This window comes from Trichomonas vaginalis, chromosome VI (genome assembly GCF_026262505.1).
Source record: "Trichomonas vaginalis G3 chromosome VI, whole genome shotgun sequence".
In the NCBI taxonomy this organism is placed as follows: domain Eukaryota; phylum Parabasalia; order Trichomonadida; family Trichomonadidae; genus Trichomonas; species Trichomonas vaginalis.
Genome location: NC_067208.1, coordinates 5897528 through 5921070, shown reverse-complemented (window position 1 = coordinate 5921070; position 23543 = coordinate 5897528). Strand labels below are relative to the sequence as shown.

Here is a 23543-nt window from a genome sequence, read left to right as displayed (position 1 = left end):
CAAACAGCTCGAAAATCATGTCTGACAAATTTCTCATCATTTTTGCCAAGAATTAATTTTACAAACTGACAGATTTATTTAAAAATGCTCCCAGATGATACTAAACTACCTGATCATATCGAAAAACTATTAGCAAACAACAAATATCTTCAAGCTTTACGCGCCTGCCAAGCCGAAAAACTCGATACATCAAGAGTTACGAAACTTGCTCAAGAATGCGCTACAAACGCCCTTTCATTCTTCAACAAACGTGAATATGAACAATCTATCCACTTATATATCGAGACAATTGGCTTTGTTGACCCATCAATCGTTTTATGGCATTTTAATGTTCCTCATCTTTCAATTCACCTGACAAACTATCTGATTGAACTTCACAAAGAAGGTTTTGCAAATAAATCGCATACAGGACTTCTATTTTTGCTATTTAGAAACCACGATGCAAAGAATAAACTTGAAGAATTTATTAATCTTCTTCGCGAAGCAAAACAAAATTCTCAGAATGACGACGATAATCTTCTAATTAGGAATTTCGATGCCGGAGCTGCAATTGAATCTTTACTTGAAAATGAAATGGAAAAAGAAGCTTTAGAAATTGCTTGGATCATTGATTCACCACAGCATATTGTTTATTTACTGATTACATACCAAAAAGACTATGTTGCTGCTGCAAAACATCTACAAAAATCATCCAATTCTGATATTGGCCGAAAAATGTTGATGGACTTCGGCCCGACTCTATTAAAGAACGATGAGAAAACCCACGAGATTATTATACAAGTTGCCAAAGATATTTGGACTTCTTCGAGAAAAGGAAAAGATGAGGACTATCTAAAGCTTTTCCAATCCCAGCCTGAGTGCTGCTTTAAATTCCTCAAGTCAATAGTCGGATATCCACTTCCTTCTGTTTTCGGAACAACTTTAATCGCAATGGTCATTCCAAAGAAAGGAGAAATCAAATCCGAGTTCTTCGGGCTTCCTAAAATAGCCACAGAACAACTTGCCGTCGAATATATCAAGAACGAACGAATAAAATACGATCCAGATTTCTTATTAAGAATCTGTGCAGAATCGAAGTTCACAAAGGGCATGATATTGATTCTCGAACTCCAAGGACGTCTCCACGATATCACAACTCTTTTAATTGCTAATAGAGAAAGTCAATATCTGAAAGAATGGTGTTTACACTGCCAAAAGATACCTGATGAGGATTGGGTTGAAATATTCGAATATTTCTCGCAACCAGAAGGCTGGAACGCTTTGATTCAGAACCAGGAAGGTTTGGATTTCATGAGAAAGGTTATAGAAAACGCCTCAAGGACCATGCCATTGGCTTCTCTTGTAAAGAACCTTTCAAACATCCAAACACCGCTAAGTTTGGTCAGAGATGAGCTAATTGCGGAATATACGAAGATTCAAAAGGAAATTGAGAAGCAAAAAGCATATAACAAAGATTTAAGACAAGAACTGAATGATATCGACCAGGAAATCTTGAAACTCGAAGAAAAAGATATTCAGTTCGATATGCACGATGGCTGTTCGATTTGCAAGCAAAGACTTGATAAGAACTTCATCGCATTTATGTGCAACCACATTGTTCATGATAAATGTGCAAAAGAACACAATGGAGAGTATTATTGCCCAATTTGCGGATACTGTGATTCTCCTGAGTATCCACAGCAACCGGAAAATGCTAAATCATTTACTATTGATACCAGCAAACATGATTTACTTGATCAAGCGATTGATTTGATCAAATCTGGATTTCTTGATCAAAAGCTTTAATTCATATATTGTTTGTTTCAACATAAAATATGTTTTATACTCATTTTTCTTTTTATTTTCTAATTTATAATATAGTTGATGATATTTTAAAGATATTGCATGACTTGACATGTAGATAGGAAAATCATGGTATTTTAAATTTAAACCTAGCTAGAATAGTTTTGAATCTGGATAGTTTACCTAGTGATTGGCGAATTTTTGTTTTACCGATTTGGATGTTTCAAAATAAATTTGAAAAGAATAATTGTTACTAAATGTATATCTTGTTTAATTTGTTATTTTCCATTTTTAATTTTGAGAAGTTTATTTGTTATCGTCCTTTGGCCTTTCGAATGAAGAGCGTTCAGGTTTTCGGTCGCAAGAAGACAGCTACAGCTGTTGCCTACTGCTGCGAGGGCAGTGGCCTTATCAAACTCAATGGCACACCAATCAACATGGTTTCCTCCGAAACACTCCGTGCCAAGATCCTCGAACCACTCCAGTTAATTGGCGAAGAGTCATGGGGCAACCTTGACATCCGCGTTCGTGTCCACGGTGGTGGCCATGTTGCACAGGTCTATGCTATCCGCCAGGCCGTTGCCAAAGCCATTGTTGCTTACTATCAGAAGTATGTTGATGAAGCCACAAAGACAGAAATCAAGAATACCCTTCTTGGCTACGATCGTACTCTTCTTGTTGCCGATCCACGTCGTATGGAACCAAAGAAGTTTGGTGGTCAAGGCGCTCGTGTCCGCAGACAGATGTCATACCGTTAAAAACTTATCAATACAAGTACTATGCAATTCATCTATTACTTTTTTTAAAAGTTTCTTAATATATATATTTTGATTTTTTTTTAAAATTATATGAATTTTATCATATTTTCAATTTAGTGACGGTCAAACTGATATATGTCAAAAAGCTTTAAGATTCTTTTTCACAATCAAACAAGAAGAATATGGATTAATTCTTTAGTTTATTTAATATTTATAAATTTTCTTACAAATGTGAAGCGCCGTTGGCCCAATTGGATAAGGCGACTGCCTACGGAGCAGTAGAGTCCAGGTTCAAGTCCTGGACGGCGCGATTTTTTTCTTTTTTTAAAATTTCATCGTTATGAGTGCTCTATCTTTCTGATTGCTTCCGAAATATATTTTTGAAGAATCACATAAAAGTTTTCACAAATCTTATGCAATTCTTTAAAAATACATTGGAGAGAAAATTTCTATGAAAATTAATTCTTGAATTCCGTCCAGTAAGAGTAATAATTTAAATTTCACGGATTTAGACCTTAAACCCATTTTTTCAAACTATTCTTCTCTACTGTAACTCACATTCAAGATCAGATGAACATAAAACATATAATGAAAATATAGAAACGACAAACACCCTCAAATTTTGAATAATGATCTGTAATTATAGCATATAAGACAAAGCTCAGTCAGATCAACCCACTTAACCATATGTCAACCACAAATTCAGAGTACAAAATATCGAAATTCTAAATATTCTTGAATTTATTAGGGATCAAGAAATGATGAAATAAATTATTTTTGGTTTCTCATCAAGATACCGAACTTTTCTTTTAACTTTTTCTATATCCCATGAATCATCATCTGCATTCATTTCTTTGTTTTCATAATTAGGTAAATCAGGAATATATATAATATTGCAATCTGTATTTAAAATCTTGTCTGTGAATATAACTTCTTTTGATAATGTTTGATAGTTATCTGTGAATGTATTATTAACAATGAATGAATTTCTTTGATTTTCAAAAGCATATTTAACTTCATTTCCAATAAGACAGCAGCCAAACAAATATGAATCTGCGGTTCCGAAATTCATGATTAATCTTGCTTTACCGGCAAAATCTTTATTTTCAATATAATTACATGATATTGCCGAAATCAATTTATTGCTATCTGAACGATGAAAATTTACTGCCCAATTACTTGATTGATTATTAGATCGAATTGTGGTGAATTGTATACGGGAATCAGAATTTGCAAAATCTACGCAATATCCTGTAATATCTACTTGAACTTTGTTTGATGTGATATTGCATAAATTAATTATTGTTTTACCATATTTCATAGTCATGAGAATACGACCATTAGAACTTGATGTTTCACAGTTAAAAATTGTCGATTCATTTAATTCATTTTTATAATTTTCGATTTCTGATACTGAAACGTAAAAAGAAGGACCCCGGTTTGTATTTTGTGATTTAATATACGAGTTTTGTTTCTGAACAAATTGACCTGAACTACCGAAATAAAGAGAACCTCCTTCAATATTGCCCGAGCTACACGATTCAAATGAAGTTGTTGTTACTAAACATTTAACTTCATTTTTATTTGTAGTAAAGCGAACTGCTCCATTGTTGCTTAGGTCACGAAATTTAGACGAAAATACGAAGTAGTTTAAATTGTCATTTTGGTTGATGAAATCGTGGTGTTCTGGATATGTTTTATCACATTTTGCATCGGAAAATATTTCTTGCCAACTTGTATCATAATGTAATCTTAACTTTTAAAATAGTGAAAGTGAGAAAGGGATTTAGCATTCAAAAATGTCACTTTTGGATAAAAAATGAGAATCAATTTATAAACTGTCGATCATTTGGGAATAGCATACAATTCCTTCAAAATAAATATTGCAGTTTACTAATTGTTTAGAAATTATGTTAAATTTCAATTTGTTTTTGCAATATACTACAATGATTGCCTTAAAATACATAAACAGTTTTCATTTAACGAATTACAGGATTGGATTTATCCAAAAAAAAAATTAACATTTAAAACAAACATTTACAAATAATCTAGTAAATAAAGGTAATTGAGTTAAAGAAAGATATGATGCATAAATACAGATTTGAAATAATTATTTTTGGTTTTACTTTGGTTTTGAACCAGGGGAAGCTCTTTTCGTTGTAGTTATTTTCTGTTGAGTTGATTTAGATGGTTTTGAAGCTGTTTTTGCATCAGATTGAGGATTTGCTTTATTTTGCAGTGCTTCTATACGTGATTTAATTGTTGATGTCTGTTTCTGGTAATGCTGGTCCATCTGAAGTAATAAATACCTTTGCTGCATCAGTTGTTCGGCCATGGAAGCCATTTTTCAAAAAATAAAGAAAAGTGACACTCACTAAAAATGAACAACGAAAATTCAGAGATTCTTCCAATACAAGATAAAAACTTCCACGTTAATTTAAGTGAATTATCGAAAATTAAATTCCCTGTACCATCTTTTAAGCCTCTAAATACGTTTTCTATTTCATCTATTCTTTATCATGGGGATACAGCATCAATATTTAAAGGACATTACGACAATCAAGTAGTAATTATCGAGACATGCACAAGAATCCCATTTCTTTTAGTTTGTAGAGAATATCAGTATTTAACGCAAGAACTTAACCAAATCGAAAATATTGTTAAGATTAAGGCTCTTACGAGAAATACATCACTTGGCGTTGTTTCAATTGCATACGAAGACATCGATTTCGTTCCTTGGTCAACACCAATCCCAGTTGACAATCTTATTCCATTATTTAGCATGCTTCTTTCAACTTTATCAAAAATACATCATAAGAAATTCTCTCATGGCTCAATTTGCAGATCTAGTATTTATATCAGCCCAGATTTCAAGAATTTGACCATTGGCTGCTTCCATGCGGCTGTGAAAATAGGAGATCTTACTGCCTTAGTTTATAACCATCCTTGCATGCCAAAATCAAAAAATACAACAGATCCACGTAAAAGCGATTTATATTCTGCTGCTTTGTGGTTCCTTTCTTACTTTGATGAAGATCCACATGTTGCTTTGGAAAAAGTCGACAGTCTTCCAATTCCTCCAGAAATAATTTCAATTATTCATAAACTTACATGCGAAGATGAATCAGAGCGTATCAGCGCTGATAAGGCATCAAAAGCCATACAAGCTTTTCTTAATCCATCAGAATAAAATATATTTTGTTATTTTATTTACAAATCTGCAACTTAAATGTTTTTGTTATCTAAAATTTAGTTTAGTCTGCCTCAATACTAGGCAAAAATCAAAGAAACAGTTTGACTTCATCAAATCAATTGAATCATCAATTAACATTTCCTATTTCCATGAATTCGATATACAATCATATAGTTATCTATTAGTTTTTAATAGATACAAGTCTGGAATAAAATCTGCATTTCAGAATCTCCAAAAACATTAATCTATTTTTGGAATAATAAACACTCAAAAGATTATTGCATATTGACAGCATCTTTTTGAGATCTTTTATTCAATAAAGTTCAGATCAATCTTCAAGATGTTCTTCATAAGAATTTTTGTGCCTCATGCAAGGTGAAGGTTTCTTCTATTTATTAACACATGTTTATTCAAGGGCTGTTTTTCCATCATAGTTCTTTTGCAGTAAGATCTATTAGAAATAATCTATCTTCAATTTGTTGATGTAAGATGAAAAGGAGTTCTATTACATTAACTATTTCTATTCACACCTATGTTCACTATTTATTATAGTTATATTTTTGATTTTTCTAAATATACGGATGAATAGTCATTGGAGATATAATAATAAAAGAGAGTCATCTCCATAAATCTAGAAACATAGGTCACCACATAAAGATAGATATTCAAGACATCATGAAGAAATTACTGAATAGGATTTTGTTCTTTAAACATTCAACCAATACATATTGACAGCATGGTTGCAGACATTTCTTCGAAAATAATGTTATTGGCTCTGAAGCCATTTCCGGTATATCTTTATAATTTACCTTTATTATTTATGGCATTGCGCACCGTATATTATTATTCATTTATTGAGATGATATTTTTGAATCACCCGTTGACATTTTACAAATATTGTTGGGGCATTTTCTTTGGAGAGGGTAAATTTGAATACCATTCAAAAGTAAAAATTCACAATTTGTTCGATTTGGACATATAATCTATTATTATATACAATGTAATTAAGAAAAAAAATAAAATGACCTGCATATATTAATTATTTAGATTGCAAGATTCAAAAAAGCTATTAAAATTAGAGACTAAATAAATAGCGAATTGATTCATATGGATTTATGTAATTGTGAACATTAAAAGAGTTTATTTATTGATCTAATAAAAAAAGATAAAATATTAATGAGAAAATTGAAAGAATAGAGTGTCCCATTCACTCGTGTTGGTCGCAATGTATCATTCTGGGAGACATTGCCTCTGCATGTCTCCCACAATGGCACAATCTTCCTTGGAGAAAGACCTGGAAGGGGGTTCTTTCTCAAGGTCAGGGCCCCCTTCTAGTCTTTCTGGTCCTGGAAGGAGCGCTTCTGACTGGTCTGTGCGCTGCTTCCAGGAAGATCAGGAGATTGCTCGAAGTTCGCGGCAAGTGCATTCCGACACCACAGATGCACTTGCCGCAACATATAATTGCGAGTGTCTGCTGCTTTGGTCAAAAGAAGCAGCAGACACTCGCAATGCGAACCGAATTGTCCCAGAAAGACCTGGAAGGGGGTCCTTTCTCAAGGTCAGGACCCCCTTCTAGTCTTTCTGGTCCTGGAAGGAGCGCTTCTGACTAGTCTGTGCGCTGCTTCCAGGAAGAACATGAGATTGCGCCAATAAGCTCCTATCAACAAATTTTGACTAAAAATATAAAGTATCCTTTTGTGATTTAACGAATAGCTCAATTTTAAAATAGATTTGATTCTAATAATAAATTGAATGAGTTTCGCTTACGTTTAGAATTTAATGATTTATATGATTTTTTCGTTCACAGAAGAGTCATTGATATCCAATATCAAAAAAACAGCAAAGACACACCATAATAAATGATATTGAAGCTAAATATTACATATTTCAACATATCTAAAAAATTATTATAAGATTAGATCTCATGCAATGCCGAGCAGTTTCCTAAAGCATAATTACTTATTTATACAGAATCAATTATATAATATTCACATTGCAAATTATATACATTCTCACGAAGCAACATGAAATAGACTGTCCGAATTTGAATTCAAATAGAGATCTACTTCAAAAGGATTTCTTACAATATGTAATCTCGATGTTGATCACTGGAATACAAGGGATGCACGTAATTTACAAATTGTTGCAAAAATAGTAGTGCAACAAAAATTTTATTTTTAGCTTGTCACTTGATATATAACAATTGCAAAAACTCAATCAAAAATAGGATTTGAACAACTTTTTAAAATTGTGAGAAAAATTATATCGGCACATTCTATTCAATTTTAAAGTATTTCTTTCATATTCCAATCGATTATTCAATATTTGCCAATCACAAATTTTAGTTCAAAATTCAAAAAATCCCTAATTTTAATTTCAGATGAAATCTCGCAAAAATAACATTGTTTTAACCATATAAATATATATTTTATATATTGTATAGTGATTTTTTTTAATATTTTTATGAGTAAAATCGAGAGTGAGGAAATGTGGACTACAAAAAACGATAGAAATGAATAGTTTACATGGGAATTCAATACTTACAAGTATTCAATGTCACTTTTGTGCTCGAGATTTTGACTCTAGTATATTTACAAAAAAAAAACGTTTGCAATTCAAAAATAGTATTATAGCAATTAAGGATGTCAATTCGGAAAATTGTTTTCATTTTAGGAGAATATAATTTTCCTTTTCGAAAATTTAAAAAGTGAGACGCGCAGGATTCGAACTTTTTTAAAAGTTGATTTAAATATATTCTAGTGTGGATTCTAAGGATAATATCATATTTAAAATAAGAATATACTAGTTTAGGTGGTATAATTTTTTTCGATAAATTTGAGAGCATGTACGTTTAGGGCATCAAAAGTGTCAATTCGCTCAGCGAAAGCTGAGCTAGCTTCGTTCTCGAAAGAATAGGGAAGGAGTGAAAGAGAGTGATACCGATGTTGACACATTCATATCATTTCAACAAATTTTGATCAAATTGAAATGCAATGAAATTCAATTCACTTCATATCCTTCAGTCAGTACATTGACATCCTTCTACATCACAATGATAACTCGTGCATCAATAGTTCTACAACTAACTCAGAAAAAACAAGTTTTTTCCTTCCAGCTTACAGCTTTTAAAAAGTTTCGATGATAAAAATCACTCTACTCTCGTTTATCGACATATGGTGATAGTAGGTAAACATATTCTTATCGATATTAATAAAAATATTTGTACGAAAATCTGAACCAATTACAGAGTTATTCATAAAGTTTATGATAACTGTAATTACTTCATCTTTGTTTTATATTTGAATAAACAATTTAATTTGCATAATTTTTTTTAGTTGAAAGACAGGAAACTTAGTTGAGTTTGTATTATTTTTATCGTTCAATTCATTGTATATGTGAGTGATCCAGATATTTAAGATATTTAGAAAAAATTTATTAATTTGATTAACAAATTTTAATCAAAATAGCAAAAATCTATTTGATAGCTGTAAGCAAATAATAATTTCTATTTCAACCAAAATCACTTATTTTCATCTAAACGTATAAAATTGTCAATTTTATGAGAATAAATTTAAAATCTCATGAAATATAAAGGAGAGTAATATTTTTCAATTTTCTTTTTTCTTTCTCTCAAATATTTTCTATTGGGAATTTTCTTGTTATCAAAAAATAATTTTAATATTTGTTTATTTCATTACATACAATAAAATTTTAAAAACTCTATTTCTTCACAAGAAAATTTTTTTCCTTCATATGAAGAAACATTTTGTTCTCCATTTGATGCTGAGTCTAAATCTCGATTTTTGAATTTTCTTCTTTCCAAATTTCTTTTTTCCAAATTAGAAGTTTAATTCAAATTTTCAATAGTTTATATATTTTCTCAAACCGTCTTAGATTTTCTCACTTTTTAGGGATTTTCTCTCAAAATATACAAAAATAGTAATACCAATACGTGTGTCTAATATACTTTAAAACCATCGTGATAAAATTCAAAAACGAAGAGTTCTTCTCTCCAAATTTTTTTCAAAATCAAAAAAATCAGATAAAAAAATACATTTGGAAAATTCATTTTTAGCATTTTAGGAATTTTCTCACTTTTCTTCCAAATTGACATCCTTATAGCAATATATCAATTCCTGATATATACCATTTATGGTTGAATAAAACTCTCAAATAAATTCTAAGCTTTATATTTTATATTCATATCAAATTTTAAAGAAAAAATGAGTGTTTTGAATTCATTACTAAGTAATATCATAGTGCATAGAGTTCCTTATATTCTTCATAATGGGTGGAAGGATTTTTATGGTACTTCCAGTGATTACGTAGCTTACAAAAAATTTCAAGAAGAATTATTATTTCTGCAATCACATCACACAATGTCTTTTTATCGACCTTAATGAGGTTGGTGCTATTAGTATTACAGACACAGCAAATGATAACAATAAATTCCTCATTGAAAAAAGTTTTTTTAATAAATGCTCCAGTAACCAAAAGGGTGGTTCTTTGTATATAAGTTCTACTAATGGGGAATGCATCCAAAACCAAATTTGTAGCGTTGGTTCAATAACTTACTATCCTGGGGCATATTGTTATGTAGAAATTTCAGCATCATCTTTTCAGAGGAATTATATACTCGATTCCACAATTACATCAAGTGGTGAATATCACTATGGAAATGATAATCTTCATTTGGAAAAAGGAGAAACAAATATGAGATCAATCAATATCTCACATTCAAATCTCCATTACAGAAATGTTTATTATTTAAAAAGTTCTTTTAATTCAAATATTAAATTGTCAACATTTTCAAACAACACATCCACGGATGAAGGCAACCATGAAGTGTCTCATGAAGGTCCTGATTCATTGGATTTTAATATACTATTGTGCAATTATTTCGGAATTAAGTGTCAATCTTTTTTGTATAGTTCGTACAAGCTGGATATATCAAATTGCAGCTTTTTTCAAAATAGAATCAGTTATTATTATTTCATCACAATGAAGCAGATTCGACTTATTGGATGCTATTTTGATATTCCTGAAATAAGTACAGGTCCAAATATCATAACAATTGAACCAACAAATTTAAATTATACAGAAAATAATCATTTGTCAACCGCTTTATGTTTTGCAGTACTAAAACTTGAATTTCCTGAAAAATTAATGACAAAAGAAAATGAAGATAAAATCAGGATTAACTATAATTTAATGCCCTTTTTTGTTGCTTACAGACCTCATTAATTTATCACAAAATACAAATATAAGAAGCAATCTAGAAGCAGAATGATTAATATATATATCATCATCATTTTAAATACTTGCTTTCATTAAATTTGATACTATTTCAACATTAAATCTCCATTACATATACAGCACGATGATTATCTACTAAGATAAACTACCAAGGAAGACGACACTCTAAAAATTAAGATAATACTATAATTTTTCATTTCCAACGAAAGAAAATGAAAGGCTAATAGGCAAAAAGATAAACTATCCTAATGAAATCCCTTGGAATAAAATATTTTTATTTGACTACTTCAAAACTAAAATAGATAGGTTCGACTTACCTTTTGAGAAACAACAACAATGAATTTCTACGCCTGGAACCATTATAATCAGTGTTCAAATTCAATGACTATTGAAAATTGATAGATCGGATAGGAAGGTATTTATGACATTCCATTATACTGATATAAATCATATATCCATTTAACATAGCGGGTATTAAAACAAAAGAGATGATTAATATCGGATTATACTGGACTTTTTATTTTTTTTTTAAATTATCAAATGAAAACCTACCTCACATTAGACAGATTAGTTCATTAATAGGATCAATTTGTCTACTTTCCCCATATTCAATATGAGTTATATTATTATGAAAAATCGATTTTTTTCATTTAGTCATTATTCAGTGGTTTAACATCCAGAGCAATAATAAACAATAAACACTTCGAACACCAATTCATAATTTCTTTTTTTGTAATAAACGAAGATAATTTTATAAAAATTTAAGCCATGACAACAGAGAGATTATCGTACATGAAATTTGCATTACATTATTCATCAATATCATGCCATTTAGTCCTGTTTTAAAAATGGTGAAGTAGTTCTTTCAAATAACGTTAGTTCACAATTTTCTATAGAATTGAAATATTCATGCATCAATAAACCAATAATCATATGAAATATTTTCTGAAAATCTCATTTCAAAAAGTTAGATTATTCATATTTTATAGAAAAATGTAATATATTTCACTATAGAGATTCGTTTATAATAGATCCGATTTCTATTTTGAATGGCGCTATTCAAATTGTATATTTGTAAACTAGAATAAAATTAGTAAAATTAATTTAATATTACAATATATAGTATATACAATTCAGATTCTTTTCAAAAATTGAGAGGGGGGCACAAACTTGCCCAGTGAGGTGAAGTGAAAAGTGACGTGTTTACATGTCAGAAATGTAAAGTGTCATATTTGAAACAAAAATGGATTAATTTATTATTATATGATAGAGAGATTTGGTAAGTTACTATCAAATTTGTAAGTAAGGGAAAAAAAAGTAAGAAAGAAAAAAAAATTTTTAAAAAATAAAAAGCCACTCGCTTCGCTCGCGGTTGACAAAAAGAACAAATTCGAAAAATAATTGTATGAAATTACGAAACTAAGCCGCTCGCTTCGCTCGCGGCTAAAGAAAAGAACATATTTCAGATTATCGATACTAAGAATTTTTTTATTTTATTACATTTTTTTTTGCTTTTTTTTTTAAAGCTTCTTAACTTAAATCATGGAATGTCTCAAAGACAAAAGTAGCATACAGCATGTAAAGCTAAAGAAAGATAATCATAATTAATACCTTAATTTTTAATATTACGCATTTTTAGGTGCAAAATTTAAAAACATTCTAATACAATAGAGCAGTTTCCAAAAGTAGCATACAGCATGTAAAGCTAAAGAAAGATAATCATAATTAATACCTTAATTTTTAATATTACGCATTTTTAGGTGCAAAATTTAAAAACATTCTAATACAATAGAGCAGTTTCCAAAAGTAGCATACAGCATGTAAAGCTAAAGAAAGATAATCATAATTAATACCTTAATTTTTAATATTACGCATTTTTAGGTGCAAAATTTAAAAACATTCTAATACAATAGAGCAGTTTCCAAAAGTAGCATACAGCATGCAAAGCTAAAGAAAGATAATCATAATTAATACTTTTAAAGTTTAAAATCTTGATTTTTTTTAAAATCAAATATTTATAACTTTAATACATACAGCTTAAACCTTATACTTGTTTTCTCTTGTGAGAAAGCAATCTTACAAAGCTAACAATCCTAAAAAATAAAGAATTAAAATTTAATAATTTAATCTAAAATTAAAATCAAAATTAAATAAAATGAGTTCTTTGTAATAATACTTTCAAGGTAGGATATATTTTAGTGGGATCTATTGAGTCATCACTAACAGCATTGAGGAATCTATTGAGCATTGAAATACTCTCGATTTTTCTTTGTCTTTTTACATCAATTTCTGCGTTAGTTGCTTTTTCCATGATCCTAATGACACGGTCATCTGCTGGATTTTGATCAATTTTGAGTTTGATAACGAAAGATGGTATCACTTTTGTATAAATTTCTATAATAACATCATCAATTCTGAGATTTTTTCGATCAGGAAAATAGTCATGTTTGAGTGTTCTAAAATGAGCTTCGGCAATATTGTTAGTTGCGTCGCCTTCACGCCTGTCACGAGCAATCCATCTTGATATGTTGTAACGCCATTGTCTGTTAAAGTATTGAGATGCTGTTGGATCTGTGTCGAGCAACTCCAGAACTTGATCATAGGCAGCATTTGCTTCTTCCTCATGTTCTGCATCTAATTTGAAGACTAAATCCTTCATCAAATTATAGAATTGTTCAAATTTTTCTTGAGAAGAAAACTTATTTGATTTGCGAAGAATTGCACGAAGAACATGTACTCCGCACCAAAGTATTTGAGCTTGTGGAATGCTTTCTTCTATTGCTTGAGCTATCTGTGGAGCACAGTCCATGCTAATGTATTCTGGCTCAATTGTTACCCATCTGAGATAGGCGCACACGCAAACTTGAATGTTTTGATAAGTGTCTGGTTGACAAAAGAAATATAAAAAAGGGAAAATGTGAAAATCTTTGATTTTGCCAGTAAATGCATACAATGGAATGTTTGATCGCAACAATTTATAGGTGCTGTCTATATGAAATGTCTTGATACTATGCGCATAAGCTTTGCCTTCAAAAGGCGCGTAATAGAAACACATATTATTGTCTGAGACTTCAAATGCAATGAGATCATCTGGAGATTCTTCTTGTACTGTCTGAACAAAGATTTGCAATGACACAACATCGTCAGGAGAATATCTAGTTTGAAGAGCATGTATTCTCTCTGCAAATCGTTTGATTGCACGTGGTTTTTGAGCGTACATCTCTGGAATGGACGGACCTGTAAGAGGAATTTCAAGATCTTTGAATGCATTTAGCTGTGCTATCGCTCTTTGATTGTCATCTGTTTGGAAGTAATGTTCTAAATATTTGCGATAAAAGACAGACGAATATTGACTTTTGTCATTTGGGGCGGAATGATCATGTTCTTCAACTATTTTGATTAGTTTGTATTTATTTTGATCCAAGATTGCAACATTAAAATGTGCAGGACATTTTGGATATTTGCAGTGGAATGAAATCTGAGATCTTTCTTTCCTGACACGTTCACCATATCCATACTGTGCTTGTATTTCTTGTTTAACTCCAAATTTACAAAGATCCATAACAGTAAAGATAGTTTCTTCTTCTAATTCCATTTGAAATTGAAATGAAAATTAAAAATTCAGAAATTTGAATAGATTTGGTCTGTAATTAAATGAGAATAGCAGTTTGTTCGTCATTGTTTGAGGCAAGAGTATTATAGGAATATTATATGATGGATTTGAGTTGCATATAAAGAGTGCAAAAGGATAAAGAGAGAAATTTTGTTAGATTAAATTATTAAATTTTAATTCTTTATTTTTTAGGATTGTTAGCTTTGTAAGATTGCTTTCTCACAAGAGAAAACAAGTATAAGGTTTAAGCTGTATGTATTAAAGTTATAAATATTTGATTTTAAAAAAAATCAAGATTTTAAACTTTAAAGGTATTAATTATGATTATCTTTCTTTAGCTTTGCATGCTGTATGCTACTTTTGGAAACTGCTCTATTGTATTAGAATGTTTTTAAATTTTGCACCTAAAAATGCGTAATATTAAAAATTAAGGTATTAATTATGATTATCTTTCTTTAGCTTTACATGCTGTATGCTACTTTTGGAAACTGCTCTATTGTATTAGAATGTTTTTAAATTTTGCACCTAAAAATGCGTAATATTAAAAATTAAGGTATTAATTATGATTATCTTTCTTTAGCTTTACATGCTGTATGCTACTTTTGGAAACTGCTCTATTGTATTAGAATGTTTTTAAATTTTGCACCTAAAAATGCGTAATATTAAAAATTAAGGTATTAATTATGATTATCTTTCTTTAGCTTTACATGCTGTATGCTACTTTTGTCTTTGAGACATTCCATGATTTAAGTTAAGAAGCTTTAAAAAAAATGCAAAAAAAATTGAATACTTTACTGGCTGGGCAAATTTGTCGCCGCCCCAAAAATTGAGAGTTCAGATATGAAATCGGATATGTCATTTGATGATCTTGCTCTTTATTAAACTTGCTTTTAGTTTAGAAGAGATGCACGGACGCGTTGCCAACTCATGGAAGAATGAATCAAAAAGGTTAGCAACCAGTGATTTCCCAGATTTTTGCGATAGAGATGCAACTGCATATATATAATGATGGTTGGCATTTTTCTAAGCCCGACAATTTTATTCTTCATTGTAAATCTATTCACTCGCTCGAATGTCGTTCCAACTACATGGGTTCATAATATTATTAAAAATGCTGTTATTGGAGCATTCACATGCTTATTTATATGCAAAGAGTTCGATCCATTTATGCTTTTCACGTTTGTATTTATAAATTTTGTATTATTCGGTTTTACCAGATGCTTTGCTTGTTGTGCAGGTCCAACTTGCAAAGAATTTAATGAGCTTGAAGAAGAAGATTATCGATTCAGAATGGCCTCTCGAGAAGCGTTGGAAATTCAATACGCCGAATCATGCTGCGCATGCTGCACATGCTGTACTGGAGTTCATGCATACGATCCAATGAAGGAAGAACCAGAAGTTGGATGCACCAGACAAACGCTCGAAACATATTGGGACACTGGACGAACAATCCGTGAGATGAAATATCAATTAGTTTCAAGTGAAGATATGCAGCAAATTATCACCGAAAACATTGTTGTTCCACCGACACCAAAAGCATGTGCAGTAGGTTTCGTCAACGGAAAGCATATTGTCATCCAAGATAGACAAGAAGAACCTATTAATTATGCTACATGGCAAGAATCACTAAATGAAGATGTCAAAAATGCGAAGGGCTCTAAAATCATTTACAAATGCACTCCAAGGTATCATTACGACCAAAACATGTTACCTGAAATCACAAGAGCCAGACAAGCTGCAATTGCAAAGCTTTCTGAAGGAGCAACAAAGGCTGCATATGATTCTTTCCAAAATGGCGGTGTAACTCGTTTTGTTTTATCTGATCAAAGTTCATGCGCTTTCAGAGTTTTGAGAACAATTCCAATGAAAATATTATATGAATTATTGTTCTTCCTTGGTTACAACGCATTGCTTGATATCATTTGGGGATATGGAGCTGTGAGAATTTATCACAAAACAAATAAGAGAATGAGTATGGAAAATAATTACAAAAATCCTGCTAATCAAAGAGCTAATATTGATTTTGAGTCCATATCAAAGGAAGATGAATTGAAAGGATCATTGGTTTAAAATGTATGTTTCTTTTTATATTGAATTTTTCCAAATTTTATTATTGGTAAACGAAAATTGGATTTCAATTGAATAAACAATGAATATAGTTACTTCTCATCTTTTCTTAATTAAACATTTCTTAAATTGGCTTTGAATTTGATACGAAATTTTTTGTACATATAATTAATAAAGATAAATCCAGTCCGGAAAGAATATACTTCATTATTTATTGACATAGTTAGATCCTGCGATATTAAATTTTCTGAAATTATATTTCAGATTTATATCGTATTAGAGTATTGAAAATCAATGATGTTCATCTGATAACTTTCCAAATTGATCATGTTTCAACACATTAAAACACAAAAAATAAGGAAAATTAAAAAATTTAATTCAAAAAACAGTCATATTCATTGGAACAATTTTGCATTCAATAGAGCACTACGAGAATATTCAGATGAACCCTGAAATGATCAATTTCGCACAATGAATTCCTCATGGAATTTCTAAAAATTTTCAAAATACTCTACTAAACACAAATAACCAAATGGATAATTTTTTTATTATGAATTCAGTTTCATAATTTTTTAAAAAATTGAAATAGTTTGTTCTCATAAATCATGGCAATGATTCAGCATAAAGTTGTATTTGTAGGAAATTCAGCTGTAGGCAAAACATCTATCATTAACCAATATATGTACGATTCTGTATCAGCTGATCACCAACCAACAGTTGGTATCGACTTTTTCGCAAAAACAGTAAATTACGAAGGCAAATCTATTAGAATGCAGATCTGGGATACCGCAGGACAAGAGAAATTCCATTCATTAATTCCTTCTTACATTCGTGATTCTACAGTTGCAATTTTTGTTTTTGATATCACATCTCGTTCTTCATTCGAAGATCTTGAAAAATGGTTCAAGATGGTTTTAGATATTGCCAATCCTAGACTTATCATTGTTGGCAACAAATGCGATTTAGACGCAGAACGTGAAGTTACTAAAGATGATGCCGAGAAATACGCAATTATTAAATCAGCAGACTATATCGAAACAAGTGCAATTGCACCAACAAATATCACAGAACTCTTTAATCTCATCGCATCTACACCATCTGAAAGCGAATCTACACCACAGAACACAAATCAACTTGCTCTCGATACAACACCACGACAAGCTCTGCCTGCTCCAGAGCCTACTCCAGCTGCAGCTCCAGCTCCTAGTGTTGACCTTACAAAGCCAGCAAACCCACAAGCTGGAGGTGGCTGTTCTTGCTAAAAGTATTACCAACATTTCCTTTAACTCCTATTATACTTTTTGATTTAAATCTAAAATATTAAAAATATCAGTCAGATTATAACAATTTATTTCATTGATTAATGCTAAGTACATATAAGAGGATTAACTAGAACCATTATGAGCAATCCTAAATAGGTTTAATAAAAATTTTGAAATAAAATGTGATTTTTTGTGAAGAAAAATATACCAGAATTGCAGTACTAGTTCCTGTAAAGAAAATTTTATAGGATTTTCACGTATTCTTTCAAAAAATGAAAAATTATGAATTAATATTTTAAGTCTTTGATTTAAAAAAATATAATGTAATTTGCATAATACTTGTATTGATAAGTTTTTAACGGTATGACATCTGTCTGCGGACACGAGCGCCTTGACCACCAAACTTCTTTGGTTCCATACGACGTGGATCGGCAACAAGAAGAGTACGATCGTAGCCAAGAAGGGTGTTCTTGATTTCTGTCTTTGTGGCTTCATCAACATACTTCTGATAGTAAGCAACAATGGCTTTGGCAACGGCCTGGCGGATAGCATAGACCTGTGCAACATGGCCACCACCGTGGACACGAACGCGGATGTCGAGGTTGCCCCATGACTCTTCGCCAATTAACTGGAGTGGTTCGAGAATCTTGGCACGGAGTGTTTCGGAGGAAACCATGTTGATTGGTGTGCCATTGAGCTTGATAAGGCCACTGCCCTCGCAGCAGTAGGCAACAGCTGTAGCTGTCTTCTTGCGACCAAAGACTTGGACACTCTTCATATCAAAAAGGATCGACCATCCCAACCGAAAAATTCTCACAAATTTAGAAGAATTGTATTTTGGAAAAATTTCATGGAAAATAGAAACAGCCCCAAGTGTAGTTACCAGTTTACAAGTTAGATTAATAATTTATTTTCATCACCAATTTGATGTAAATATCCATAATATACATCCTTATACTTTCTTGATCGAACGTATCTCTTGAACTTTAATATGTATTTTGATTCTTTTTGTATAAATTACAATATTACTATTGGCTAAAATTTTATTGGAATGTTTTCTTGATAATTGGGAATTCAGGATATTGCCATTGAACAGTCTTATTATAAGCCAGTAATAATAGAAACATATATACCATTTCATCAAGGGATATTATTTATATTATTGATTTATTTAATCTAGTGAAGCTATTTATAAATAAAAATATCAGGAATGGTTATTCAAATAAACCACCTAAGTATAGTTTATTTAAACTGTAAGGTTCATGACGGCTGTAACCATATCGTTGTTGTTATCTCTGAGAGCCTTGATAGCCTTGGCGCGGGAAACGTTAGCCTGCTGCATGACCATCTTGATATCATTCTCATCGAGGCCTGTGGCATCTGGAGCCTCTTCGTCTTCGTTCTCAACGACGACTGGAGCCTGTTCAGCAGCCTTGCCAGCAGCATCAGAGATGGACTGGGAAGCAGCGGAAGCAGCATCGGATCTGTTGTTCTCGCCGAAGACGATGTAGACGTTGTCGATGTAGAAAACGTCTGGCTGGGAGAAGGAGAAGACCATCTGGTTGCCAGCGCGCATTGTGACTGTTGTGACGTTCTCGAGTTCCTTAAGGTTGTGCTTGAGGAGGGCATCGCGCATCTTCTTCTCAGCACGGTTGATCTTGCGTGGCTGCTTTGGTGGAATTTCCTCTGTCTTTGTTTCTTCCTTCTTCTCTTCAACTGGAGCTTGGGCATGAGCTTCTTCAGCAGACATCCTAAGTTTTGTGGCCGTGCAAAAGTTTACAAATGCTCTCAAATAAAAAAGTCTTAAAATTTTTCAATTTCCTTGCCCAATAAAACAATAGTTTTGGTTTACTCACTCTTACATTCGCTAAATGAGTGGTCCTGGCAGCGCCACTAGACATCTCGATCTTAATATTTTACAACTCTTTGTATGCCAACAAATCGTCGTCTCCTGCAATATTACGAGCTGGAAACATCAGAAACAAACGATGAAACTAATATTGACTCTCTCAACTTCAATTCTGATAAATATTATCTCAACACAAAGTTTGAAGTGCTATTCATATACAGTATGCTCAGAAATTGCATATATATATATATTAAATAAATGATATTTAGCTTCTGACTAATTATAAACATATTATATTTAAATAAGATAATAAGAAAAGATATTTAGTCATCCTCAGGATTCTACATACCACCCTCCCACGCAGCAATATCATATTTTATGCTCTGCGCAGCCTCATCATAGCATTCCAAGGCATCTTCTAATGTATATGGATTACGATCGTATACCGATGTATGTCCATCATAATATCTACGAGTACATAGTGTAAAGAACATTCTATAATCGTTGGCTGCATAATGAAGAGGACTCTTAAAATTGTTATCATGGTGTGGAAAAGAACAAGTGGATTTTTTGATCTTTTTCGCAATTGCAATATTACCACTTATTACTGCATAGTGAAGAGGAAGTTTTCCCTCATCATCAGATAAATCCCAATCGCAGCGATAACCTAAATCAGTCAGCAAATCTATGATGGAATCATCTTCATTTATAGCTGCGTAGTGTGAAGCCGTTTTTCCTTCGTTGTCAACAGCATCAATATCACAGTCATCAGAATGGATCAGAGCATTTGCAGCGTGATAATTTTCATTTATAGCTGCATAGTGTAGGGCAGTTTTTCCATCCTTGTCAGCAGCATTAACATCACAGCCTTCAGAATAGATCAGAGCATTTACAACTTCAGAATTGTCATTTATAGCTGCATAGTGTAGGGCAGTTTTTCCTTCGTTGTCAGCAGCATTAATATTGCGGCCGGGAGAATAGATCAGTTTATCTAAAACTTCGATATTATCATTTATAGCTGCATAATGTAAAGCAGTTTTTCCTTCGTTGTCTACGGCATTTTTAAGAATATTATCGTAGCCCATTGGGCAAAAGAAGCTTACTCGATGAAAACATTCTGCAGTATAATGCAGAAGAATTTTTCCGTATTCATCTTTCTCATTTCCATCATTATCGATGTGATAATATTTTTGGGCTGCAATTTTTTAGCAGCCCTTACAAGTGCTTGTGATTTGTTATCAATGAAATTTGGCAATATAGAAAGAACTTTTTCCCAAAGAGATGGGAAATAGCATATTTTTTCAACGAATTCATTGATATTATTTGTTCCATCAAAATGAATAAAAAATGCTTGTATATTATTGTATTTTATGCAATCTTCGACGTCGATTGGAATTTTATATTCGTTCATTAAAAATGTAACAAAATCGACGTTGTGAGACATGATTGCATACTCCATGCATTCATCATCTGGCTTTTGATATTTCAAACACGTACTCATAATCTCTGGATTTCCTCCTAAAAATGAAAGAAGAAGACACTTTTTTGTGATTTCTGCAGAGAATTTTGTTCTTAAAAACTTGAAACAATTGACAGAGCCGTAATAACAACATAATTCGAAAATATTTAATTTTTCTATCACACACGGAATGAAATCAAAGTTGGCAAGTTTGAGATAATTAAAATTTTCTCGTTCTGTGAATGGAATAAACAAATTCACGTCATCATCAATAATTGATTGCAAAGGTTCATTGTAGTGGGATGAAAAATCATTACGAAAAGATTCATTGAATAGCTTTTGCTTTAAGATCAAATAATATAGCCAGTACCGATTGTTCTGCTTTTCTGCGTTTGAAATTATTTCCTTTAAATGGTCCCTTAAATGTTCTTCCGAGTTATTCAATAATTTGTTTTTAATTTCTTCACAAAAAGCATTAATTTCATCTGCACTTGTTATGTGTAGCCTATACAACCTAGTGGTAATATCGTCATAATCTTTGAAACAATCAATAAAATCATTATAATGGAGATTATTCATGAAAATGATTTGATTAGTTTACAATAAAATTAAAAAAAAAATATCGTCGAAAGAAATTCAGACGAGCATTTTTGAAGGGAAACTACGACATATTCAAGTCATATGTAAAAACAGCAGGTTGTCCTCTTTCACATGAAATGTTTGAAGATTTTCAAAAAAAAGTCGGATTTTACGATATTATGAAAAAGTGAATTCAAGTGAGCATTTCTGAATAAAAATCGATTTTTCAATAAAAAATTTAAGTTTAGTAATGGCACCTTTTGCGAGAAGCAACAACGACATATTCAAGTAATGCGTAGAAAACAGCCTTATAAAAGTCATGCCTGTATTCTATCCTATATATACATTTAAAAAAAAAAATAAAGATATTAGCATTTATTTAATTGGGTGTAATTTCAGCAAGCTTTCCTGTATAGAAATCATATACTCTAACAAAATCTCCCATGTTTGCGATAATTCTTTCACCATCAAAAATAATTTGCTTGAGAATTCCAAAATTCTCGATCATTCTCATACGAACAGATCCACATTTAAGTGGGGATCTGACTTCTGATATAACAAATTCTTCTTTCTCATAATGAGGAGCGACAATGTGTACATTGAAGTCTCCAGCAATAACAACTTTGTCGTTTAAGTCATTATGATATATAAACCTTATCTTTTCATCATCCCCGAATAACTGCGTTCCTAACTTCAATTTCTTGTTGATATCATAGTAAATAACGCCTTCTGTCATTGTTCCTAATACAGCAATTCCATTATTGAGTATAGCACTTGTTGATATGTTCTGTTCATCAAAAGTAAAAAGATTTCTGCCAGATATAAGTTTAATGGCTTGATTTCCATAAATTGCAATTCCTGCCTTATAATTAAATGAGCAATGAGTAACATTAACATCATCACGCTCCGAAAAACTCCAAATAATGGGTGCATGAGGGTTATATACGTCAATACACATTAAATCTTTTGATGTAGCGATATATAAGTGGTAATTATTGGATCCTAATGCTATGGGCTTTCCAATATGCTTAAAATCTGATCGTGGAGATGTGATATCTGTTGTATCAAAAACATAACCGCGACTTTCTGTAACAACAACAAACATTTTAGGAGAAATTGCATGCATAAGTGGATTTTTACCAATTCCTTTGGTTATTTCAGCAATTTGACCAGTCTTGACATTTATCATTGAAAGAACTTCATCTGCAACGGAAACAATAGTGTTTTGATCAACATAAAGAAAATCATTAGACTTAAAAGGAATGCTTTTGATAGATTCGTATTCACAGCCATTTTCCAAATAATCATAAGCATAAATTGAAAGATTATCCTTTCCTGAAAACGCAAATGAGTTAGAATAACTGTGTATTTGATTAATTTCGGTTCCTTTAAATGATTTTGCTTTCGGTTTGTGATTTTCAATGTTAAATGAAACTGAATTACGCTTTGCATAGCTTTCAAGCCAGTCAACATTCATAGGTGACTTAGATATATGATATGTTAATTGATTGAACTTTTTATTATACTTATCTTCCCACAATGTTTGAGATAAACATGCTTCTGAAAGATCTTTGTTTACTGGTGCTATTTCAGCTATCTTTTCTGGTTCCATTTTTTCCAAAATTGGATATAAACACCATGCTGGTATATGTCCTAAATCAATCATTTATAAAAAAATTATGACAAAAAATTTACACTTTGATTGCGTATTTATGCAGGCGTGAA

At 31.5% G+C, this 23543-nt stretch overlaps 13 protein-coding genes across 13 annotated transcripts, besides 1 other annotated feature; 5 read left to right on the top strand and 8 right to left on the bottom strand.

Moving 5' to 3' along the window:
- Positions 1 to 58: 58 nt before the first annotated feature.
- On the top strand, positions 59 to 1828 carry TVAGG3_0812830 (regulation of SNARE complex assembly; the record flags this gene model as incomplete). The annotated part of the gene is made up of 1 exon (XM_001583541.1): positions 85 to 1785. The coding sequence occupies one exon, from the start codon at positions 85 to 87 to the stop codon at positions 1783 to 1785; it is 1701 nt and encodes a 566-aa protein (XP_001583591.1).
- Positions 1829 to 2110: 282 nt separating this feature from the next.
- Positions 2111 to 2607, top strand: TVAGG3_0812820 (Chain Q 40s Ribosomal Protein S16; the record flags this gene model as incomplete). The annotated part of the gene is made up of 1 exon (XM_001583540.2): positions 2118 to 2540. One exon carries the CDS (start codon positions 2118 to 2120, stop codon positions 2538 to 2540), a length of 423 nt encoding a protein of 140 aa, XP_001583590.1.
- A 568-nt stretch (positions 2608 to 3175) lies between these two features.
- On the bottom strand, positions 3176 to 4326 carry TVAGG3_0812810 (uncharacterized protein; the record flags this gene model as incomplete). The annotated part of the gene is made up of 1 exon (XM_001583539.2): positions 3292 to 3867. The coding sequence occupies one exon, from the start codon at positions 3865 to 3867 to the stop codon at positions 3292 to 3294; it is 576 nt and encodes a 191-aa protein (XP_001583589.1).
- A 243-nt stretch (positions 4327 to 4569) lies between these two features.
- Positions 4570 to 4884, bottom strand: TVAGG3_0812800 (uncharacterized protein; the record flags this gene model as incomplete). The annotated part of the gene is made up of 1 exon (XM_001583538.2): positions 4663 to 4884. One exon carries the CDS (start codon positions 4882 to 4884, stop codon positions 4663 to 4665), a length of 222 nt encoding a protein of 73 aa, XP_001583588.1.
- A 30-nt stretch (positions 4885 to 4914) lies between these two features.
- Positions 4915 to 5762, top strand: TVAGG3_0812790 (protein kinase-like (PK-like) family; the record flags this gene model as incomplete). Its single annotated transcript, XM_001583537.1, has 1 exon — positions 4921 to 5730. One exon carries the CDS (start codon positions 4921 to 4923, stop codon positions 5728 to 5730), a length of 810 nt encoding a protein of 269 aa, XP_001583587.1.
- Positions 5763 to 12144: 6382 nt separating this feature from the next.
- Positions 12145 to 15423: a mobile genetic element.
- On the bottom strand, positions 13136 to 14584 carry TVAGG3_0812780 (MULE transposase domain-containing protein; the record flags this gene model as incomplete). Its single annotated transcript, XM_001583536.2, has 1 exon — positions 13136 to 14584. The coding sequence occupies one exon, from the start codon at positions 14582 to 14584 to the stop codon at positions 13136 to 13138; it is 1449 nt and encodes a 482-aa protein (XP_001583586.2).
- Positions 15424 to 15443: 20 nt separating the features above from the next.
- Positions 15444 to 17016, top strand: TVAGG3_0812760 (uncharacterized protein; the record flags this gene model as incomplete). Its single annotated transcript, XM_001583535.2, has 1 exon — positions 15608 to 16672. One exon carries the CDS (start codon positions 15608 to 15610, stop codon positions 16670 to 16672), a length of 1065 nt encoding a protein of 354 aa, XP_001583585.1.
- A 241-nt stretch (positions 17017 to 17257) lies between these two features.
- On the top strand, positions 17258 to 18006 carry TVAGG3_0812750 (small Rab GTPase Rab6b; the record flags this gene model as incomplete). Its single annotated transcript, XM_001583534.2, has 1 exon — positions 17275 to 17931. One exon carries the CDS (start codon positions 17275 to 17277, stop codon positions 17929 to 17931), a length of 657 nt encoding a protein of 218 aa, XP_001583584.1.
- Positions 18007 to 18211: 205 nt separating this feature from the next.
- Positions 18212 to 18715, bottom strand: TVAGG3_0812740 (Chain Q 40s Ribosomal Protein S16; the record flags this gene model as incomplete). Its single annotated transcript, XM_001583533.2, has 1 exon — positions 18287 to 18709. The coding sequence occupies one exon, from the start codon at positions 18707 to 18709 to the stop codon at positions 18287 to 18289; it is 423 nt and encodes a 140-aa protein (XP_001583583.1).
- A 373-nt stretch (positions 18716 to 19088) lies between these two features.
- Positions 19089 to 19689, bottom strand: TVAGG3_0812730 (protein transport; the record flags this gene model as incomplete). The annotated part of the gene is made up of 1 exon (XM_001583532.2): positions 19178 to 19681. One exon carries the CDS (start codon positions 19679 to 19681, stop codon positions 19178 to 19180), a length of 504 nt encoding a protein of 167 aa, XP_001583582.1.
- A 432-nt stretch (positions 19690 to 20121) lies between these two features.
- Positions 20122 to 20865, bottom strand: TVAGG3_0812720 (histone-lysine N-methyltransferase family; the record flags this gene model as incomplete). The annotated part of the gene is made up of 1 exon (XM_001583531.1): positions 20122 to 20865. One exon carries the CDS (start codon positions 20863 to 20865, stop codon positions 20122 to 20124), a length of 744 nt encoding a protein of 247 aa, XP_001583581.1.
- Positions 20866 to 20879: 14 nt separating this feature from the next.
- On the bottom strand, positions 20880 to 21818 carry TVAGG3_0812710 (fatty-acyl-CoA binding; the record flags this gene model as incomplete). Its single annotated transcript, XM_001583530.1, has 1 exon — positions 20880 to 21818. One exon carries the CDS (start codon positions 21816 to 21818, stop codon positions 20880 to 20882), a length of 939 nt encoding a protein of 312 aa, XP_001583580.1.
- Positions 21819 to 22071: 253 nt separating this feature from the next.
- TVAGG3_0812700 (quinoprotein alcohol dehydrogenase-like family) lies at positions 22072 to 23491 on the bottom strand (the record flags this gene model as incomplete). The annotated part of the gene is made up of 1 exon (XM_001583529.2): positions 22198 to 23484. One exon carries the CDS (start codon positions 23482 to 23484, stop codon positions 22198 to 22200), a length of 1287 nt encoding a protein of 428 aa, XP_001583579.1.
- Positions 23492 to 23543: the final 52 nt, after the last annotated feature.